This window comes from Phaseolus vulgaris, chromosome 1 (genome assembly GCF_051622355.1).
Source record: "Phaseolus vulgaris cultivar YP4 chromosome 1, ASM5162235v1, whole genome shotgun sequence".
In the NCBI taxonomy this organism is placed as follows: Eukaryota; Viridiplantae; Streptophyta; class Magnoliopsida; order Fabales; family Fabaceae; genus Phaseolus; species Phaseolus vulgaris.
Window position 1 is genome coordinate 34,045,108 of NC_143498.1, and position 22,880 is coordinate 34,067,987.

General features: G+C 44.8%; 1 protein-coding gene and 1 pseudogene across 1 annotated transcript; one reads left to right on the plus strand and one right to left on the minus strand.

Moving 5' to 3' along the window:
• Nucleotides 1-4,466: 4,466 nt before the first annotated feature.
• LOC137815886 (uncharacterized) lies at nucleotides 4,467-4,952 on the minus strand. The gene has a single exon (XM_068618994.1). The coding sequence runs from the start codon at nucleotides 4,950-4,952 to the stop codon at nucleotides 4,467-4,469; it is 486 nt and encodes a 161-aa protein (XP_068475095.1).
• A 13,375-nt stretch (nucleotides 4,953-18,327) lies between these two features.
• Nucleotides 18,328-18,433, plus strand: LOC137816794 (small nucleolar RNA R71; annotated as a pseudogene).
• Nucleotides 18,434-22,880: the final 4,447 nt, after the last annotated feature.

Genomic DNA, 22,880 nt, shown 5'->3' on the forward strand with positions numbered 1-22,880 from the left:
ACATTTGATCAAAGTATATTACATTCAATCCCAAGTTAGAAAGCACTTAGCCACTCATGATAGCTCCTCCAATCTTCATTCTTGACCTGGATTGCATAAGAAGGGTTGATCTGAGCAAGTTCTTCTTCTAAGAACAAAGGTTTTCTTCTCCTTCTCTCACTAACTTCTCTCAATCACTTCTTTATTCCACCGCCCCTATTTTAGTTGTGTTTCAAAATTTATATAATGAACTTTAGCTCAAGCGAGCCAATTTAGCTTAAGCTAGATCTTTCGGTGCTTTTTTAGCTTGAGCTAGCAATTCTAGCCTGAGCTAGATTAATACTGCACCATTAATCAAATTTGGACAATTTTAGGTTGAGCTAAATCTTTTTGTGATCCAATTAAGTTTTTGCTTTCTTTCTTTCAATGCTTCATATTCATCTGCAATTTACACAAAAATTGAGATTAAATTTCTTCATTTGTTTCTTGGTTCAAAATATATAATCGGTTTCAATAATTCTCAGATGAGGGTAATTTTCTTAAATTAAGCAACAATTAAGTTCCAAAGTGTTCAATTTTTTTCAATCATAAAAACTACACATTGGCACTTATCAATTTCCCCCCAACCTAGAATCTTGCTTGTCCTCAAGGAAAGTAATTGAATCCAAAAAATAAGAGTTCATTCCTCCCAAAAATCCTTAGAAATCAAATCTACAGTTAAATATCAGAACAACTTCATGAAAAGAGCACACGATAATTCAACAAAAAATTATGGTGTTTCCTATCAATTCAAACCAAGACAGGATAAGAATGTATTCAATTTCCAAGGTAAACAATTGTTACTCTTTACTGAGAATCAAACTAAGGAATTTCTCTCTTCATTCCTCACTCCTGAGTGGTTTTTCTCTCTTTTCACTGATTTCCAAGCTAATTTAAGGTTGCCCTTCATTTCCAGTTAATTACAAACATAGATCTTGAGGTCTTTTTCAGGTTGTAATGAGGTTGGGTTTCAAAGAAAATTTTGTTTTTCCAGGATAACAAAATGCACACTTAACAAAAGATTAACATATTTGCAATTCAATTTCTAATTGTGTTATTCATTACCCCTTCCATAAGATTCATCCACATTGCTTCCCTTTTTATTCTTGTAATCCCCTTTTCTTTTCTTTTACTTTCTCCTTTTTTTTTTCTTTTTTTTAGAATAGAGAATGAGAATGTGGATTATTTTGTAATCCTTTTTTTGTTCATTCTCAAGATCCCAACAGCCACACCAAACTCAATTCTTCTAATTATAGAAATTTGAATAGCACCTATGCTCTCCTTTTGTTAGCATACCACATGGTATGACAAAATATGTATATCAGAAACTAGGGTGCAATAAAACCAATTTCAGCTAAGAAAGGGTTATTTTTCTACACATTTCATTATATATTGCATAGGTTAGCTGTTTGACCCTGGTTTTCTCACATTCAACTCTATTAAACATGCCTCAATCATCTCCATGTTTGGTTTTGTGATGCAATTTGACTAGAAAATTGGGCAACCTTAATTAAATCTTCACTAGTGAAAGTCTATCAAATTGTTTAAAGGTTTCACACTCTCACTTGGTTGGCTAATTTCAATTCCTCATTTGTTCTCAGTCATTGTTTTCAACCGTTTACCTTGTTCTAACTTTTACACATTACCATCCTTTTTCAATTTGAGTGATGGTTTTAGCCACAAATTTTTTTCAAATTGAGTCCTTGATCAATCCAATTGGTTGTTCTAATTTAGAACTATGGTTTGATTTCTTTTTCCAAAAAAATTATACCATCATCTATCTATATACAAGATTTCACAAAATATGCAAACATCAACCACTATACTAACTTAAGCTTGCCATCAACAAATGCTAAAGTAAGAAATATTAAACTAAACTGCTAAAGTCAACTTACTAAACTAAACTACTTAAACTAAATTAGCACTGAAATTAAAGTTAAACAAAAAGATAAAACCAATTTTCTGTTCATTGTGCATGAGAAGTATCAATCTCATCTTGTGATTTTGTTCTGCTCTGTGCCAACATCATCATTCTGAACTTGGTTTGCATCTTCATCTGCTGATGCTCTTGATCGTCCAACTCCCATTTCTTGTGTATCCTCTGCTCTAGTCCCAACTCCAAACACTCCTGCCTCCCTTGAAAAATTGTGCTTGTCTCCAGGCCAAGATAGATAATCATCAAATTCAGTGGGTGTCAACAACAAATTATTTAATACCAGATGTGGATTTGGTGTGACTCATTTTTCTGCACATGTAAGAATAAACATTTCTCAAACCAAAGTGTTTTATTTGATTGGCATTTTAACAAACACTTGGTATGCATGATATAGAATGACATTGAATGAGTAATTTTTGGTATTTAATCCATGGAAGACAATGCTTAACTTTGGATAAACTCAAAATAACAATCATATTCAACATCAAACATTCAAATATTAACAAGATTGAATCTTTGAGTTTATAGTAATTTAGCAATGAAATCTTAAAATGAATGGATGGCTATAGAGATGATAGATTTATACATAGAGCACTTACCTTGATAATAGAAATGTAAATGAAATGATTGAATGAATATGAAAGCTTTGGGAAAGAAGTTTTAAAACTGGATAGCAGGGGTTTTGAATGGGATTTTAAAATGGTGCAGGTTTTTTTTTAAACCCTAGCCTAGGCTAGGTCTTTTTAGCTCAAGCTAAAATTTGACAGAGAACAACACATTTGTCTAGCTCAAGCAGGATCAGTTTAGCTCAGGCTAAATTTTGCTGAGAGCAACAATTTTGTTTAGCTCAAGTTAGGCCTTTTTAGCTCAAGCTAAAATTTGGCCGAAAGCAACAAATTTGTTTAGCTCAAACTAAATCATTTTAACTCAGGCTTAAATTTGGCCGAGAGCAACAAAGTGGTTTAGCTCAGGCTAGCTCATTTTAGCTCAAGCTAAAGTTGCATAACATAATTTCTTTATTTTTCTGCATATCTAGCTTAGGCTAAAAGTTCTAGCTTAATCTAAAATTACCATGCAATGAATTTTTCTTTGAAAATTTTCATTTTGTCTTTGCCAATAGTTTCAAACCTTTTTAGGCTTTCTTTCATCCATTCATTTCACCAAACATTTCAATCCAACATGACCATTTCACATATCAAACTAGTTTTAAAGACATCAAATATTAAAATGTACTACTAAATCAAAACAAAAATTAAAGACACACTTCAAAACAAAACACCGGGTTGCCTCCCAGCAAGCGCTCGTTTAACGTCATATAGCTTGACACCTGATTTATGTCATTAAAGGTTCAATAGCAATTGTACCGACCAGGTCGTAAGGTGTGATGACGTGTCTTGCACGTGACTATGTGGGTTGGCGTTCTGCAATGAGCATGGCCGGTTGTCGCCGGGTTTGCTTGTCATCGACGTGTTTGGCGATTGACGATCAGGTAGCTTGATATTGCCGCAGGAAGCACGTCGTCGGATTTCCCGACAAGCTCAGATTGAAGCTGATGAAGGCCCAGAAGTGTAAGTTTAAGTGTACAACTCCAGTGAGGCGATTGTTGCGCCTGCATAGGGCGTGAAGGGCGTTTGGGTTGAGGGGACAACTTGCCTATCAGCGACAGGATTCCCAGAGTGGACATTCATTGAAGGCAAGGTTTCCTCAGCCAGAACATGCATGGCGCTGCGATAAGGAGGGATCATCAAGCGACAAGCGATATCACAGAGATGGTGCACTTTGCTGCACCCGATACTCGCCTTGTCAGGTGGTGTTCTAGAGCATGTCGCGTGCTAGTTCACTCCTTGAGTAGAGAACTTAGCCGCGCGACTAGTTACTACACAGAAATGACATTCAAGTTGCCCCAACCCAGATGACGACACGTGTAGGGTTGGATGCTATCAGTTACTCCAACCCAGGTGATGACACGTGTAGGGCTGGGTACAACCTGCGACCCCAGCCCAGATGGTGACACGTGCAGGGTTGGATGCAAGCCACGCGTCCAAAAGCATAACGGCCTGGAGAGAGATGAAACCTAGCTATAAAGGTAAACTTAACAGAATTTGCAGAGGTACGTTTTTCATTACGGCTCATTCTGCTAGGGTTGTGTGCTTTTAGTACGGTCCTACAGAGCATATTTTCTCTCAGTTTCTTGGGTGTTCTTGTCACTGACTTGAGCGTCGGAGCGGCACCGGCCGCAGAGGTGCCACCTTGTATTTTTTAGGTTCTTAGAGAGGCTATCTGTGGTGTGGATTTGAAGGGCACGTGGTGTCAAGCTGGTGAGGAAGATCGTGACGAGGCAACGCTCTTGCGCTAGGTCAACCGGCAGGATAAACAATCACATCCACTCTGAAACACTCTTTTTCATTATTTGAATATTTCATTGCTTCAAAAACATTAAAGCTTACTTCTTCATCTTGAGCACAAACCTTCAATCTTCCTTTGTCTACATCAATTATAACTTTGACAGTTTTCATGAATGGTCTTCCCAATATAAAGGTCCTTCAACATCTTCTTCAATATCCATAACAACAAAATCAACTAGGAATAGAAATTTATCCACCTTTACCAATAGATCTTCAACTATTCCATGTGGATATTTGATTGATCTATCAGCCAACTCCAAAGTCATTCTTGTTGGGCTCACTTCTACATCTCCAATTTTCTTCAGCGTTGATAAAGGCATCAAATTAATACTAGCTCCAAGATCCAATAATGCCTTTCCAACAGTGAGATTTCCTATGGTAATTGGCAAAGTGGAACTCCCAGGATCTCTAGATTTCTGTGGTAATGATTTTTGAATTATAGCACTGCATCCAGCTTCCAATTCAATTATCTCCTGGTCATTGAATTTTCTTTTCTTTGTCAGTAATTCCTTCATGAATTTAGCATATGTAGGCATCTGCTCTAAAGCCTTAGTAAATGGAATGCTAATTTTCAATCTTTTGAGAATATCCATAAATCTTGAAAATTGTCTTTCCTTGCATTTCTTTGTAGGAGCTTGAGGATAAGGTACATCTTTTATAGGAACACTCCTATCTTGTTTTTCACTTTTTTGATTTTTTTCTATTTTCTCTCCAATATCTACAACATCTTCCTTATTCCTTCTTTCTCCTCCCTCACACTCAATTGGTTGTTTTCACTCTCTCTATCTTTTAAAACTTCCTCAACAACTAAATTATCTCCAATTCCTTTTTCTATAACTTTCCCACTTCTGGTAGTGATAGACTTGCAATGCTCTTTGGGATTGGTTTGTGTATTGGCTGAAAATTGACTTCCTTGATTATTAGCCAACTGTTTAGCCAGCTGCCCCACTTGTGTCTCTAAATTTCTTATTGATGCTTCAGTATTTTGCTGATTTGATAGAGAGGCTTGCATGAACTTTTCAAAAGTATCCTCCAGTTTGGATCTTCTCTCATGAATGGAAGGATAATGTGGTTGCTGCTGATAAGGAGCTTGCCTGTTAGATGATCCAACCTCTTACTTCCACCCAAAACCTTTATTAGGATTATTCCTCCACCCATGAGCCATGTTATTTGGATAGTTAGATCAAAAGCCACCTTGCCCTCCTTGATTATTCATATACTGAACTTCTTCCTCTGATGGATTTTGGTAAGAGCATTGGCCATTAAGATGATCTCCCCCACAAAAATCACACTTCAAAGCTTGATTCTAAGTGTACCGCCCTGGTAGTCGGAAGTGATGACGTGGCATCCAGCTACAGTATAGGCGTGTTGACAAGGTGCCAGGTTGGCAGAAGGGAAGGAAGTCGGGGGGCTCGTGAAGTCGCCAGTTATTAAGTTGGCGTGTTCCGATCTCCAGCATACCAGAATCGGCGATCACCGGGTTAAAGATGAAGTCGCCAGATGTAAACTCAGGCGACCTAGTGATTGGAGATCGCCAGAGCAAGCACATCGCCAAAGATGAAGGTGGTGCAGATTATGAAGGCGGCCGGCGAGACCACAGGGAAGGTGTACGAAGGCACCCTAACTCGCCAATTCCAGTAGAGATCGCGCTCCCAAGTTAGCTATGCACTGGGCAGTACCATGCATAAGTAACTTAGCAAAATGAGAGTAGAAGCAGCGCCCAAGTCAAGGAGGCTCCAGATGAAGGCACGTGTACGACTAGATGCGAGCCACGTGTCCAAGTCTGTAACTGCCAGGAGAGAGAAAGTAACCAGGTATATAAGAGTTCTCAACGAACTTTCTGAGGTACGCGCGTTTAGATTACACTCTTTACGCTTGCGAGTTATAGAGCTTACTGTGAGAGAGAATTTGCACGGTTCCTGTTCTCTTAGTATTTGGTGATTCGGTCACTGACTTGGGCGTTGGAGTGCGATCGGCCGCAGCGGCGCCGTTCTATTCCTTTGCAGGTTCTTGAGGTGGATCTCGAAGAAGAACGGAGGTTTGAAGCAGTGCGCACGTCGATCCTTTGACGAGGCAGTTTCCAGCGTTCCGGTCAACAGGCAGGATCATCAGGCGCCCACCGTGGGGCCGTGTAAAACTTGCTCCCATCCACAGCGTGAGTTCTTGAAGGTTTTCGAAGTTTTCTGCGTGGTTGTGTGCTGGTGCAACCATCGTTCGCTGTTTGCTTGAAATTTGTTCGGTGAATTCGCGTTTTATACCGTTCGTTTGGGTTTTCGATCGGTGAAGGGAGGTTTTCCTGCTGTTTACGCATAATTTGTTCGGTGGAGTTGAGTTCTTTCGCTCGATTAGTTATCCGTGGGAAGAGCAGTGGTTTCTGGTGGAGTTGCAGGTTTCTTTGGAGGTTGCGGTGTTCTTGAATTTTCTTGCGGAGTTTCGCACAGTTTTTTCCGATTGATCGCTGAGTCAATCGTAGCTGAAGTAAGTGTTGTTCGCTGCATTCTGTGATTCGCTGAGTTTCATGAGAAAAATGAGAAGCAATCGTTCAAGTCCAGTTGCGCCCGTCGCTGCTGAAGGCGCCGCTGCCATGACCATGGCGTAGATGGCAGAGATGATGCGTTCGTTGCAGGCAACTGTGGAAGCCTCGCGCATAGAGCAGGCGAGAATGCATGAGGACCTGGTCGCCTCTCGCGCCAGGGAGGAGGAGCTCAGCAAGGTGACTGAGGAGCTGCGTCAAGCTCTTCAGGAGCAGCAAGGGCGTTCTTCTGCTGAAGAGGTTGCGCCGTCGTCGCCACCTCGTGTTTTTCCTATGCCTTTCACTCAGGCGATTACTGACACGCCTATTCCTACGAGCGTGGTCCCTGTCAAGGCTGTCTTTACCGGCGTGGAGGATCCAGAGGCTCATCTAACCACGTTCCATACGTAGATGATGCTGTCGGGAGGGTCAGACGCCGTGTATTGCAAGATGTTCGTGAGCACGCTCCAGGGAACGGCGTTGGAATGGTTTGTGAGCCTACCTAACGGTCACATAACCAATTTTCAGCAGTTCTCGAAGGTTTTCGTCGAGCAATACATCGTGAACAAGGCACCGCCCAGGGTGTCTTATGATTTGTTTGATATAAGGCAGTACCAGGGAGAGTCCCTCAGAGACTACCTGAATCGCTTTGGAGCGCAGATGGTCAGATCGTCGGCTAAAGATGAAGAAATGCTGGTCTATGCATTCAAGAAGGGCGTGCTGCCAGGACCATTCTGCGAGGCCTTGATCAGGGCTCACCCTGCAACGTTTGCTGAGGTCAGGCGACTTGCGGTGGCTCACATCGCCGACGAGAGTGAGGTCGCCGAGAAGAGAGGGAGCGTGGCTCCCGCTAGGCCACGCGCCCAGACCAGGATCCAGCCGCAAAGGGTGCTGGAGACAGCGGCGGCGGCCAGGAAGGACCAGAGGACTCGCCATCCTTATGATAGGAGGAACAAGGGGAGGGGCCAGGGACGCCAGCAACCAGCACGCCGGGAATACAATCGCCCGCCTAAGCACAAGTTTGTTATGGGATTGGCGGACCTGATCGCCATTCCCAATATATCTGCTAGGTTGAAAGCGCTTGAGAAGGTGGGCGACAAGGTGTTGGGACCAAAGCCAGACGCCTGGTGTGAGTTTCACCAGGGCTTTGGCCACACTTTGGACTCGTGTTTGTCCTTAGGGTATCAGCTCGATGATCTGGTTAAGAGCGGGTTCCTAAATGACTATCTGCTGGACATGAGGACGGGGGGAGCGTCGAGTTCCCAGTCAGCGGGTGGAGAAGCCCAGCAACACGAGATGCCTATCCACGGGGAAATCCACACCATTGCAGGAGGCTTCTCAGGTGGTGGATGCACCGCATCACAGAGGAAGAAGTACGCGCGGTCGGTGATGACAGTGGATATGTTTGAAGATCACTCGCCGGAGGTGGACATTACGTTCACCAAGCAGGATCTTCGGGACGTTGTGCCCCATGACAACGATCCCATAGTCATTTCGTTGATTACGGCGGGAAGGAAGGTCCACAGAGTTCTGGTGGACCAGGGAAGCTCGGCAGACGTGATGTTCTGGCCGACTTTCACGCAGCTGGAGTTGCCCCTTGACCAGCTAAGGCCCTATGGAGGGTGCCTATATGGGTTCGCTGGTGACCAGGTGGAGGTCAGGGGGTACATTGAGTTGAGAACCACGTTTACAGATGAGGCTGGTTCGAGGACTGAGAAAATCAAGTACCTCATTGTAAACGCTCCTTCAGCATACAACATCCTGTTGGGGAGGCCCACGCTTAACAGGATAGGCGCTATACCGTCGACTCGGCACATGAAGGTGAAGCTGCCGTCTATGGAGGGGGTGGTGATCACGATCAAGTCTGATCAGAAAGAAGCAAAAAAGTGCTATGAGAATAGCCTGAAAAACAAGAGATCAGTGAGTTATGTAACAACCACCCCACCTCCCGGTGTGAAGCCCAGATCGACGGTAACAGAAGAGACCGCCGGAAGGGACGTGGAGATGGTGGACGCTGAGCTGGGGGAGGGGAACGCTGGTCTGGAGGAGGAAGAGGCGCGGAATCGCCCTGAGGAAGCGAGAGAGCAGGGAATCGCCAGGGCGGTGATCGCCAGAGAATCCAGGCCAAAACCTGTCGAGCAGTGGCTCGAGAAAGAGATCGGGGGAAAGATCTTCAAGCTGGGAAGATCTCTGGGGGTCGAGCTCCAGGACCAGATCGCCAAGGTGATGTAGCGGCATCTGGACGCGTTTGCATGGTCCGCTTCGGACATGCCCGGGATTGATCCCGACTTCTTGTGCCATCATCTGGCGATGGACAACTTGGTGAGACCAGTGCGACAAAGAAGAAGAAAGTTCAACGAGGAAAGGAGGCAGGCGATTAGAGATGAAACACAGAAACTCCTTGCTGCAGGCCACATCAGGGAAGTCCAGTACCCTGAATGGCTGGCGAATGTTGTGCTGGTGAAGAAGAGTAACGGGAAATGGCGCATGTGCGTCGATTTCACCGACCTGAACAAAGCTTGCCCAAAGGATTCGTATCCTTTACCAAGCATAGACGCCCTGGTAGATAGTGCTGCAGGGTGTAAGTTGCTGAGTTTCCTGGATGCCTTCTCGGGGTATAACCAGATCAAGATGCATCCCATGGATGAAGAGAAGACAACCTTCATGACGGAGAGGTCGTGCTATTGCTATAAGGTGATGCTGTTTGGGCTGAAGAACGCGGGGCCACGTACCAGAGGCTGATGGATCGAGTGCTTGCACCGATGCTGGGAAGGAACGTGCAAGCGTATGTTGATGACATGGTCGTGACCTCGCCGGAAAAGAGCAAGCACGTCGCGGACTTGGAAGAATTATTCACGATGATCGCCAAGTTCAGATTAAAGCTTAATCCAGAGAAATGCATTTTCGGCGTGGAGGCTGGAAATTTTTTGGGTTTCCTCTTGACTGAAAGAGGCATAGAGGCCAACCCCGACAAGTGTGCTGCCATCTTGGCGATGAGGAGCCCAACTACGGTGAAAGAGGTCCAACAGCTAACAGGTCGGATGGCAGCCCTGTCTCGCTTCGTGTCAGCTAGCGGAGAGAAGGGACATCCCTATTTTCAGTGCTTGAGGCGCAATAACAAGTTTGCCTGGACGAAGGAGTGCGAGGAAGCCTTCGTCAAGCTGAAGGAGTATCTGGCGAGCCCGCCGGTTTTGTGCAAACCGCTGGTGGGAACCCCTCTCAGGTTGTATTTTGCTGTAACTGAGAGGGCGGTGAGTGCGGTGCTCGCCCAGGATCAAGATCAGGCTCAGAAGCCTATTTATTTTGTTAGTAAGGTGTTGCAGGGCCCCGAAACGAGATATCAGGCCCTGGAGAAGGCTGCGCTGGCTGTGGTGTTTTCGGCGAGGAGGTTGCGCCACTATTTCCATAGCTTCACCATATTGGTGATGACTGACCTGCCCATCCAGAAAGTTTTGAAGAAGCCTGACGTTGCGGGAAGGATGGTGAAATGGGCAGTGGAGCTGTCAGAGTTTGACATCAAGTATGAGCCCCGAGGCCCGATCAAGGGGCAAATCTTTGCAGATTTCGTGGTCGAGCTCTCGTCTGAGGCGACACGAGTTGAAGGGGACGGCTTCCGTTGGGTACTCTCGGTGGATGGATCTTCGAACCAGCAGGGTAGCGGTGCTGGAGTCATTTTAGAAGGGCCCAATGGCGTGCTGATCGAGCAATCTTTGAGGTTCGCCTTCAAAGCCAGTAACAATCAAGCAGAGTATGAGGCGCTGATCGCCGGAATTTTGCTGGCCAAGGAGATGGGAGCTAGGGTGCTGATGGCTAAGAGTGACTCGCTGCTAGTCACAGGGCAAGTAACGGGCGAGTTCCAGGCTAAAGATCCACAAATGGCGGCCTATCTGGAATATGTGCAGGAGTTGAAGAGTTCCTTTGCCTCCTTTGAAGTAGTGCATGTGCCCAGAGAGCAGAATGCCCGAGCTGACTTGCTAGCTAAGCTCGCCAGTTCAGGCAAGGGGGGTAGGCAGAGGACGGTGATTCAAGAAACTCTGAAGACGCCGAGAGCATTTGTGGCAGATCACCTGGTCCTTCAGATAAGCAAGTCGACGGAGAAAGCAGCGAGAAGCCATAAGTCCCTGACGCAAGAAACTCTGAGATCGCCGGGAATTAGAGCATGTCGGGGAGAGAAGGTAAACGTGATGCAGGTCTGCGCTACCCATGAGCCAGACACTTGGATAACACAATACAAGCGGTGCCTGGCAGATGGCCTTCTCCCACTGGATCCGACTGAGGCTAGGAAGGTAAAGAAGAATTCTAGCAAGTACACCCTGATTGATGGCGATCTGTACAGGTTTGGGTTCACTCACCCGCTCCTGGAATGTATACATGGCGAGAAGTGCACGAGAATCATGGCGGAGCTCCACGAAGGTATATGCGGAAGCCACGTCGGGGGTCGAGCTCTGGCCGCGAGGACTCTCCGTGCAGGCTACTACTGGCCAACGATGAGAGAAGACTGCAAGAAGTATGCGCAGTGTTGCAAACAGTGCCAACAGCATGCCGATTGGCACAAGGCGCCTCCTGAGGAGTTGAAGTCGATCTACAGCCCTTGGCCGTTTCATACCTGGGGAATCGACATCCTGGGACCTTTTCCGCTGGCGATCAGGCAGATGAAGTACTTGGTGGTGGCGATTGAATATTTCACCAAGTGGATCGAAGCAGAACCAGTGGCCCAGATCACCGCACACAAGATCGAAGGTTTCGTGTGGAAGAACATCGTGTGCCGGTTTGGAGTGCCTAAGCGCTTGGTGTCGGACAATGGGACTCAGTTTGCAAGCCACCTGTTGAAGAAGCTTTGCGAAGGGGTGGGAATTCAACAAGTGTTTGCATCCGTCGAGCACCCTCAGACAAATGGCCAGGTGGAGTCAGCTAATCGGGTGTTGTTGAGAGGTTTGAAGAGAAGGCTAGAAAAAGCCAAGGGAAGCTGGGCTGAGGAGGTGCCCCGTATAGTCTGGGCATACCACACCACCGAGCAGTCAGGAACCCATGAGACCCCGTTCAGTTTGGTCTATGGGTGTGATGCGATGATTCCAGTAGAGATCCAGGAGAGCTCGCCGAGATTCCAGAACTTTGTAGAGGAAGACTCGAATGAAGAGAGAAGGCTGAACCTGGACCTACTGGATGAGGTCAGGGAAGAGGCGAGACTGAAAGCTGAGGCGGTGAAGAGAAGGATTGAACGAAGGTACAACTCGAAGGTGATGCTAAGGCAATTTAGAGAAGGCGACCTGGTGATGAGAAAAGCCCACCAGTACGAGATGGAGAATAAGCTGTCACCCAAATGGACTGGACCGTTCAGAATAACCGAGGCGCTCGGGAACGGCGCCTACCGCTTAGAGACATTGGAAGGAGGGGCTATTCCTCGCACCTGGAACGCCACGCACCTGAAGTTGTATTACAGTTGAGAACTTTGTAAGTAAAGATAAACACAAAGTTACATTACAATGTCTCCGTTAAAACAGTTTGAAGGGGGCACTCTTTTTTCCCTAAGGAGAGTTTTTAATGAGGCCACCCAATAAAGAGAAGTTTTCAAAGTACAAGTTGTTTTAGATTGCGTGCCTATTGTTTTCAGAAAAGTTTTGAAGAAAGACCTTGTCACTTGTACGTGACTCAAGGCGAGTTAAAGATATATTGCATGCTTTCTAAAAAGTTTTAAGTCCTCATCGTTTTTCGGCGATCGGAGGCATCAGTTAAAGTTTTTAAGTCCTCATCGTTTTTCGGCGATTGGAGGCATCAGTTAAAGTTTTTAAGTCCTCATCGTCTTTCGGCGATCGGAGGCACCAGTTAAAAGACCTCAACGCCCTCGCGCGTCCTGAGGCGAGTTAAAGACCTCCTCGTCGCTGAGCGAGTGCAGGTAAGGAAGAGCGAAAAGTCCTCAGTGTTTCTGGGGGCGAGAAGATGTAACCCCTGGGGCATTGTAGAGGCAAGTAAAAGACCTCCTCACCGTCGAGCGAGTGCAGGCGAGAAAGAGTAAAAGTCCTCAGTGTTTTTGGGGGCGAGAAGATGTAACCCCTGGGGCAATGTAGAGGCACCAGTAAAAGTCCTCAGTGTTTTTGGGGGCGAGAAGATGTAAGCCCTGGGGCAATGTAGAGGCACCAGTAAAAGTCCTCAGTGTTTCTGGGGGCGAGAAGATGTAACCCCTGGGGCAATGTAGAGGCACCAGGAAAAGTCCTCAGTGTTTCTGGGGGCGAGAAGATGTAACCCCTGGGGCAATGTAGAGGCACCAGTGAAAAGTCCTCAGTGTTTCTGGGGGCGAGAAGATGTAACCCCTGGGGCAATGTAGAGGCACCAGTGAAAAGTCCTCAGTGTTTCTGGGGGGGGGAGGAGATGTAACCCCTGGGGCAATGTAGAGGCACGATTTAAAGACCTTCTCGCCTATGAGCGAGTTCAGGCGAGTTAAAGACCTTCTCGCCTATGAGCGAGTTCAGGCAAGATAAAATCCTTCTCGTCTCGAACGAGTTCAGGTATGGTGTAGAGGGTGGAAGAAGTTCTGAGGGTGGCTAAGGTAGGTTCGAAGAGAACGCCTAGCCACCCGGTCTCTTGCTCTGAATCACAAGGAGGTAGAGAAGGATCCGAAAGGCGCCTCTACCCCCAGATGAAAGAGCAATGGCCAAGGTGTGAAGGCAGGAAGAAGCTGGTGTCGCCAAGAGTCTCTGGCGACCAGGAAACGTTCAAGCAATGGCGAGAAGTCAAAGACCCGTTTGATGAAGCAGATCGGGTGTAACGACGTCATAAAGCCAGGGGTTGAGTTAAAGTCCATTGCTTGGAGTATCATTTTACGCTAAGGTTCATTGCCTTAAGTTTACGAGTTGATAAATGTGATTATTATTCGAAGTTGAGATGGTTTGAAACGGCTAAGTACAAGATCGTGCCTACGAGATTACTAAGTTATTTCTTCGACGTAAATCACGCAAGGAAAGTTAAAGGTAGACGAAGAGGTTACAAGAAGAAATGCAAAGGTAATTTCATTAAGTAAAGTATCAGCTCAAAAATACGTGTACAAGAAAATACGAGTTTATTACAGAATTATATACAAGGGAAAGGCACGAAGTTAGCAGATGGAGAGAATCGATTAGTCTTCAGCGGGAACCACTTTTCCATCCACTACCTCGTTATCAAGAGACACCATGCTGAGGTCCAGGTCGGGGAACAAGCAGGCAAATTGTTCCCGCGCAGCTTCGAATCCAGCAGCCAGAATTTGAGCAGAATTCAGCTTGAGTTCTTCAATCTGCTTCTGAAGTTCCTCAATCCGTTTCTTGAGATCTTCAGTCTGTTCTTTCAGCTCCTTATTCTGCTGCTCCAGCTCTTCAACTTGCTTCTTGAGTTGTTCATTGGTTTCTTGAGCCTGGAGAAGGTCTTCAGCAACCTTCTTGGATTCTGCTTGCGCTTGTCCCAATTCGGCAGCGAGCTCAGCCATGGCGTCATCCCTCGCCTTTTCCACCTTTCCAAGGAGGGTCTCTCGGTCGGCTGACCTTTGCTCCAATTTCTTCACCCTGGCGGCGTCAGTTTTTATGAGAGCCTCCAGGTCAGCCACCTTGACGCGATAAGGCACAATCTTGCTCTCCAGTTCAATCTTTTCTTGAGCCAGTTGCTGCACCTTATGGCGGAGATCAGTGGCCTCCTTGCGCGCCAATCTGAGCTCGGTGCTCATTGCGTCTTCTACTCGGGAGTGTTCAATCTCCGCGAGCGTCAGATTAAAGGACAACTTCTCCACCTCAACCTTCATGGTGCTGTTCTCTGTTAAAAGGTTGAAGAGGTCGTCCTGGAGCTTCCTGGTGGAGCTCTGCACCGCCCTAGTTATGATGGCAGGAATGTCTTCTGCTATCGTCTTCAGCTTAGCAGATAAAGGCTCCCACATCCTCGTGACCTCGAGAGGGAGGTTTGCTGCTTGGAGAGGCGCTGGTGGGGCCTGTTGTTGGTTTCCGTTGCCACCCTCTTTAGTTGGTTCTTCAGTGGGTGTTTCTGCTCGTGGTGGCGACGTCGGGGACTCTGTGATCAGAATCGGAGAGGTGTGGGCAACCTCATCCCCGATTGGAGCGACATTTGCAGTTGAGGCGTTAGAAGGAGGACCCCCTCCAGCTGATACATATGGCGTGGAGGCGCTTGGGGGGTCCTCGAAGAAATTGTCTTCGGCGGCCTCGACCGCGGGTGGCGCAGTTGCCAACGGAATGGCTTGGACTGGGGAAGCGGGAGCTGGTGGAGATGGCATTGTTGGAGGTGGAGCAGGCGTGGATGGCGGTGTTGAGATTGGAAGAGGGGGTGGGGCAGGTGGTGAAGAAGGTGCCACCCTCTTCCTCTTTGTAACGAGGCCATCTTCGGTGACCTCGTCATCTTCTTCCTCCTCCTCGTGGACTATCTGGGGAGCTTTCCTCTTAGGCCTTTTGAGGACAAGCTTCTTACGTTGGGCGGCGGGCTGGACATCGGAGGGAGCTGGGCCCTTAGGTGGCGATCGACCCTGGGCGACGGCGATCTCCACCACCGAATTCGGTACTGTTTGAGAGCCCGTCGCCAGCCCGTGGGTTCGGGCGAGCGCCCTCAATTCAGCGAGCATACCCTTGCCCAACATGTTATCTGCATAGAACGAAAATGCATGGGTTAACTCAGAGAGAAAATAAGTGCATAAGGCAGTATGCAGCAAAGCAGATGATCGGTGCAGAAAAATAAAACCAAAGTCTTGCGCATAACGCACAAGACGCCCAGAAACAGTTAAACAGAAGCAGCATTAAAACAACAGTTTAAATGTTCTAACTTATTCGAATTTCGAGTTGGTCCTCGTAGAATTCGAAGCAGATCAGGGTGGTGGTAAGGAAAGTGATGTTGGCATCCGCCACCCTTTTCCAGAAAAAGCAGAGATCTCTGTCTAACGCTCCCATGCTATCAGGACTTCTGGGTCTCCTGAAGCAGCTCTTGGACTCTTTCTTCCCCTTGTCCACCCAGTACAAGGGGAAGCCGTCGAGTAGGGAGGCGTCCTTGTCGTTAGGGCGCACTTGGACGAACTTCCCTTTCCAGTCTTTATAGGATTGCTGGAAGATGGCGAAGATTGACCTCCCAGCAATCCCATTCAAGCTAACCCACAGGCGGTCTCTTGGGTGCTTGGCTTCGAAGAGAAATAGAAATACGTCTACGGATGCGGGCAACCCCAGATGGTCGCACATCACTTGGAACGCTCGCACAAACGCCCAGCTGTTGGGATGGAGCTGGGCGGCGGCGATGTTGAGCTCGGTAAGGAGCTCCCTTTCGAAACGGGTGAAAGGGAACTTGAGCTTCACCTTCTTGAATAAGGTTGTGTAGACGAAGCAGAAAGGCCCGTCAGCGCTCACCTTATCGTCGGCACAAACGGGCAGATCGGGGGGGGGGGGGGGGCAAGGTAGCACTATCATCTTTTCATCGTGCTCCTTATGAAATGTTTGGTGAGGCTCATCCCCCTTTGTCAATCGCAAGACTGCTCCAGCAGTGTTCACGGAAGACGTTTCCCTCAACAGGGTCGAGTTGGCCCAGGGGTAGAGTTTTTTGAAGTCTGGCAGGGGAACGGGGGCTCCTCCGGCGATAGGTGGAGTCGCCTGGGCCAGGTTGGGGCGGGAAGGTGCAGGCCTCTCAGCCTGGGAAGATGAAGCACCGCGTGCTCGCGGTGGGATGAGTGCTTGAGAAGAGGGGTGTCGCGATGAAGGAGGAGGATTCGGGGTGATCTTTGAGCAGCTCATTCTCGAAGCTGCAAAGGAAGAAGAAAAGGAAAAATGGTCAGGGTTCGCAGAGGCTGACTCGATCGTGGGAGAAGGGTGAAAAGCGAATGAACGAAGGTTCGTTGCGACGATTGACGAAGCCCTAAGTTACGCAGAAGGAGAAATGGAAAAAGCAACCCACAGCGTATGCACCAGACAGTTACAGGATGATGCGAAACGGTTAAAATGCAAGAAAAACCAGTAGAAGAAGGAAAGTAGGTACCTTTTGATGATCAGGAAGACGACGAAGGATGATGGTGATTCAGAATGTTGGAGAGCGCTGAGAGTTTTTTGCAGGAGGAAGTTAGAGCGTTTGTGAATATGAAGAAAAGTGATGGAACATTGTGGAGTGAAAATGGGTTTAAGAGTTTTTTCGAAATGGGTTTGGGAAGCGCAAACGGTAACTGAAGGTAACCGTTGATGAAGCCACGTGTCGAACGATGGGTGAGGGGTTTGGTGGAGCGTCAGAGAAGCAGAAGGTACAACCGCTTGGAATTCTGCGTCAGTGCCACGTAGACCGGTGTTGACGTGACTCTTCTAGTCTTTTCGCTGGACAAGTCTTCGCTTAAGACTGGGGGGCTTGTGTACCGCCCTGGTAGTCGGAAGTGATGACGTGGCATCCAGCTACAGTATAGGCGTGTTGACAAGGCGCCAGGTTGGCAGAAGGGAAGGAAGTCGGGGGGCTCGTGAAGTCGCCAGTTATTAAGTTGGCGTGTTCCGATCTCCAGCATACCAGAATCGGCGATCACCGGGTTAAAGATGAAGTCGCCAGATGTAAACTCAGGCGACCTAGTGATTGGAGATCGCAAGAGCAAGCACATCGCCAGAGATGAAGGTGGTGCAGATTATGAAGGCGGCCGGCGAGACCACAGGGAAGGTGTACGAAGGCACCCTAACTCGCCAATTCCAGTAGAGATCGCGCTCCCAAGTTAGCTATGCACTGGGCAGTACCATGCATAAGTAACTTAGCAAAATGATAGTAGAAGCAGCGCCCAAGTCAAGGAGGCTCCAGATGAAGGCACGTGTACGACTAGATGCGAGCCACGTGTCCAAGTCTGTAACTGCCAGGAGAGAGAAAGTAACCAGGTATATAAGAGTTCTCAACGAACTTTCTGAGGTACGCGCGTTCAGATTACACTCTTTACGCTTGCGAGTTATAGAGCTTACTGTGAGAGAGAATTTGCACGGTTCCTGTTCTCTTAGTATTTGGTGATTCGATCACTGACTTGGGCGTTGAAGTGCGATCGGCCGCAGCGGCGCCGTTCTGTTCCTTTGCAGGTTCTTGAGGTGGATCTCGAAGAAGAACGGAGGTTTGAAACGGTGCGCACGTCGATCCTTTGACGAGGCAGTTTCCAGCGTTCCGGTCAACAGGCAGGATCACTAAGTTAAAGGAAAATTTACTGCATGTAATTGTTGAGCCAGTTTTGACATTTGCTTGGTTAATGCCTCAATTTTTGGAGTTTAAATCTTATTTTGTGCTAAAATTTTATCTAAAGTACAAAGATCCAACACCCCTTCTTTTGCATTGTATATCTATCGTGTTGAGCTTGGTAATCCGTTGAGGCTAAGGCATCAATGATTCTTAAAGCTTGTTCTACATCAAGAGTCATCATTGTCCCTCCTGCTACAACATCCAAGATCATTTTAGTATCAGGCCTCAAACCATTATGGAATATGTTCAACTGAGCAATATCCTCAAAGCCATGATTAGGACACCTTCTTAACATTACTTTAAAACGTTCCCAAGTTTCACAAAAAATTTCATCTGGCCCTTGCCTGAATGTGGAGATATCAGACTTAGCCTTGATATATCGAGAGAGTGGGAAAAATCTATGTAGGAATTTCTCTTCTACATCATTCCAACTACTTAGACTCTGGTTTGGATGCGACTTTAACCATTCTTTTGCTTTGCTTGCAAGTGAGAAAGGAAATAGATGCAAATAAATAGATTCAATATCATTTTCCTCGAAGCCCATGGTTCCAACCAACTGATAGAATGTGGATAGATGAGTATAAGGGTCTTCATGATCCATTCCAGTGAATTGATGAGTACTGATTAACCTAAGAAAAGCTGGCTTCATTTCTAATGATTTTGTGGCAGGAGGTATGGCTATGGTGGAGAAATGCCTTGGTTCTTGTTTCATGGCATAGTCTCCAAATGCCCTTTTAGGTGGATTTTTTCAATTATCAGCCATTTGTAACTCTGTTCGATTGTGTGAGTTGAGAGTGTTGGAAGATTCTCCTTTTGCTTGTCCTTGCTTCTTCTTTTTTTCTCTCTTCTTGCTATGATTTTTTCTAGTTGTCTTCTTAATTTCTGGATCAAATTCCAATTGATCTTCAGGAACCTGTCCTTTTAATAACATGTATCTAAGACAACTCAAGCAAGGATTAGCACATGATAAAAAAAAAAGATCTAAACAAGTGTCTATTAAAAAAGAAAACAAACTATTCATAATACTCAATAAGTTATACTTCAGAAATTCCTAAAAGAAATTGTTCCCCGACAATGATGCCAAAAACTTGTTGATTTTTCTCGGCAAGTATACCGAATCAACTGTAATATAGTACTCTTTAAAGTACGAATGTCGAGCCCATAGGGAACAACTCTAATTAAGATATTCTATTATAAAACTCATCAAGTATAGAAAATAACTTTGAGAACTTTTTCATAACCAAATTAAAGATTGCACAAGAAGTAACTCAAAGGTTTAAGATTTGATTCAAGATGTAACAAAACTAACTAATCAAATATAGATAAAGATACTTGTGATTGAATTAAGTCTATTTTAATCATCTGTATTTTGAAATAATACAATACATAATACTCGAAACTACTTATTCTTGATGCTTAATTTAAAGTCGTTCACCTTGATTCCTCACAGATAAAATTCATAAGATAATTTCTCAAATATTGATTCCTCATATATGTAACAAATCATCCAGCTTTATGAACAAAATTATGATGCAATTAATAACCAGAAATCTATTCCTAGCATTACAAGTTATCAAGTATTTTCATCTATTTCAGATCCTTAAAAGTACTTTACAGTTGAATTTAAGGATCAAAATCAAGAGTCCATTGATCAGATAGAATCAAGCAATAAGCATGAAATGAAAATACCAAGAGCAAGTAGAAAAGAGAATATTATATATATATGTATATATCACCAAGAATACATTTGATCAAAGTAGATTACATTCAATCCCAAGTTAGAAAGCCTTTAGCCACTCATGATAGCTCATCCAATCTTCATTCTTGATTTGGATTGCATAAGATGGGCTGATATGAGCAAGTTCTTATCCTAAGAACAGAGGTTTTCTTCTCCTTCTCTCACCAACTTCTCTCTAAAAATCACTTATTTTTTCCACCACCCTTGTTTTAGTTGTGTTTCAAAATTTATATAATGAACTTTAGCTCAAGCGAGCCAATTTAGCTTAAGCTAGATCTTTCGATGCTTTTTAGCTTGAGCTAGCAATTCTAGCATGAGCTAGATTAGTACTGCACCATTAATCAAATCTGGACAATTTTAGCTTGAGCTAAATCTTCTAGCTTGAACTAAATCTTCTTGTGATCCAATTAAGTTTTTGCTTTCTTTCTTTCAATGCTTCATATTCATATGCAATTTACACAAAAATTGAGATTAAATTTTTTCATTTGTTTCTTGGTTCAAAATATATAATCGGATTCAATAATTCTCTGATTAGGGTAAATTTCTTCAACAATTAAGTTCTCAAAGTGTTCAATTTTCTCAATCATAAAAACTACACATTGACACTTATCAGGTTCCTTGTAGGTGCATGAAAGGTATGTAGAGTGATTAGTTGGGCCATATCACTTGGAGAAAGGTGGAGGTGAAGATTAAAGTGTCTAACCTAGAGAGACTAGACAAGGGAGTAGAAGCTTGCAATATTTGGCAGCATTTTACTCATTAAATTGATCTTACAAAACATGAGCCAAAGCACCCTATTTATAGGAGATGGTGCCTTGGAGAGCAAGGAGCAAGGGTAGGATGGGAAATACACAAAAGAGGGGCTGCTAGGTGTTGACTAAAGTCAATGCCGCACCCTAGGAGCAAAGTTCTGGAAGCTAGGTTAACTTCTTACCCTAAAAGGCTCTACCCAAACTACAATGATAAGCACACCTCCCCTATTATGCTAAAGGAACCCTATTCTATTGAAATTACAAATAAAGAAACTAGCTCCCATGGCCTGGGCTTTACTTCTTGTGGTCCTTTTTGAACATAGAAAGAAAAGTGTCTCTACCATGAGTAGTAGAGTCCCAATCTTCTTGAATCCTCTTTGCCATGGACCTAGTTGTTGGGCCTGAACTAGGGCATGAGCTTGGGCCTCTTCCATCATCCCCTCCCTCTTGAAGAGGATTTGTCCTTAGATCACATGTTGCTGCCTCTTCATCTTCATTACTTGCAAAAGGTGTTAGATCCATAACATTGAAGGTAGTATGTACTCTATATTCTTCAGGTAGGTAAATTTGATATGCATTATTATTGATTCTTTTGCGAACTTGGAAGGGACCATCACCTCAGGGACTAAGTTTAGACATCCTCTGATTAGGGAATCTATCTTCTGAGGTGAAGCCAAACCCAGTTCCCCTCCTAAAAAATTACCTTTTTATTCCCTTTATTGCTATGTTTCCTGTATTTCTCTGTTTGTTGTTGTATTTTGTTCTTAATCCTCTCATGCATTTTCTTTAAAAATTCAGCCTTTGTTACTCCTTCCTTATGCACAAAATCTTCTGGATTAGGTAGAGGTAACAAATCCAAAGGAGTAAGAGGATTGAACCCATACACAACCTCAAATGGAGAAATGTTAGTAGTTTTATGAACTGCTCTATTATATGCAAACTCAATATGAGAAAGGTACTCATCCCAAGATTTGTGGTTTCCTTTAATGATTGACCTAAGCATAGTGGAAAAAGATTTATTTACAACTTCAGTTTGTCCATCCGTTTTGAGGATGACAAGAAGTTCAAAAATTCAACTTAGTTCTAAGCCTTTCCCAAAGAGTTCTCTAGAAATGGCTTACAAATTTATGATCTTTATCCAAAACAATTGTCTTAGGTTAACCATGTAGTCTTACCACTTCCCTAAAGAAGAGCTTAGAGATGTTGCTAGCATCATCCACTTTATGGAAGGGTATACAATGAGTGATCTTGTTAAAACTATCCACTACTACAAAGATGGAATCAAGGCCTCTTTGTGTCCTAGGAAGTCCTAATATGAAATCCATGCTTATATATTCCCAAGGAGCACTTGCAAAAGGTATATGAGTGCAGAGTCTGTGAGGCATTGTCGTAGATTTAGCTTTTAAACATGAAATGCATCTATGACAATGTGTTTGGACATCTTTTCTCATGTGTGGCCAAAAGAATTTTCTTTTTAAAAGCTTAAGAGTTTTATCAACTCCAAAATGGCCCATGAGTCCTCCTTCATGTGCTACTTTTACAAGGAGTTTTATGTGTTCCTTAGGGTATGCAAAGTTTCCCTTCTTTAAATAAGTACCCCTCAGAAACATAAAAACCTCCTTGTGCTCTATGTTGGCATTCAGTAAAAGTGGGTGCAAAATCTTGATCTTCTTTATAAAGTTCAGGTATGTTTTCAAATCCAAAAATTTAGGCTCCAAGTTTAGAAAATATGTATTCTTGATAGAGCACTTGCCGTAATATTTGTATTGCCTTTCTTGTATTTGATAACATATGGAAATTGCTCAAGAAATTCCATCCACTTTGCATGTCTTTCGTTCAACTTGTGTTGACCCTTCAAATATTTCAAAGACTCATGATCACTATGTATGACAAATTCTTTTGAGACTAGATAGTGTTCCCAAGTTTGCAGGCCCCTCACAAGTGCATAGAGCTCTTTGTCATAGGCGGGATAGTTGAGGGCGATACCATGAAGTTTTTCATTAAAATATGCAATTAGGTACCCACCTTGTAACAACACAACACCTATTCCAACTCCCGATGCATCACACTCTAGCTCAAAAGTTTTTGAAAAGTTTGGTAAAGCTAGAATTGGTGCATTATTGAGTTGAGCTTTCAACCTTTGAAAGGCTAGCTCATGCTTCTCCGTCCAACAAAATGCAGTGTCTTTCTTCACTAACTCATTGAGTGGTGAAGCTAGACTCAAGAAGTTAGTAATAAATCTCCTATAGAAACTTCCTTGACCATGAAAGCTCCTAACATCTCCTACATTTTGTGGGGTTAGCCACTTTTGGATGGCTTTGATTTTCTC

Bases quoted from the DNA above. Each gene is read 5' to 3' on its own strand.
- LOC137815886 (XM_068618994.1), bottom strand. From the start codon at position 4,952: ATGGATATTCTCAAAAGATTGAAAATTAGCATTCCATTTACTAAGGCT.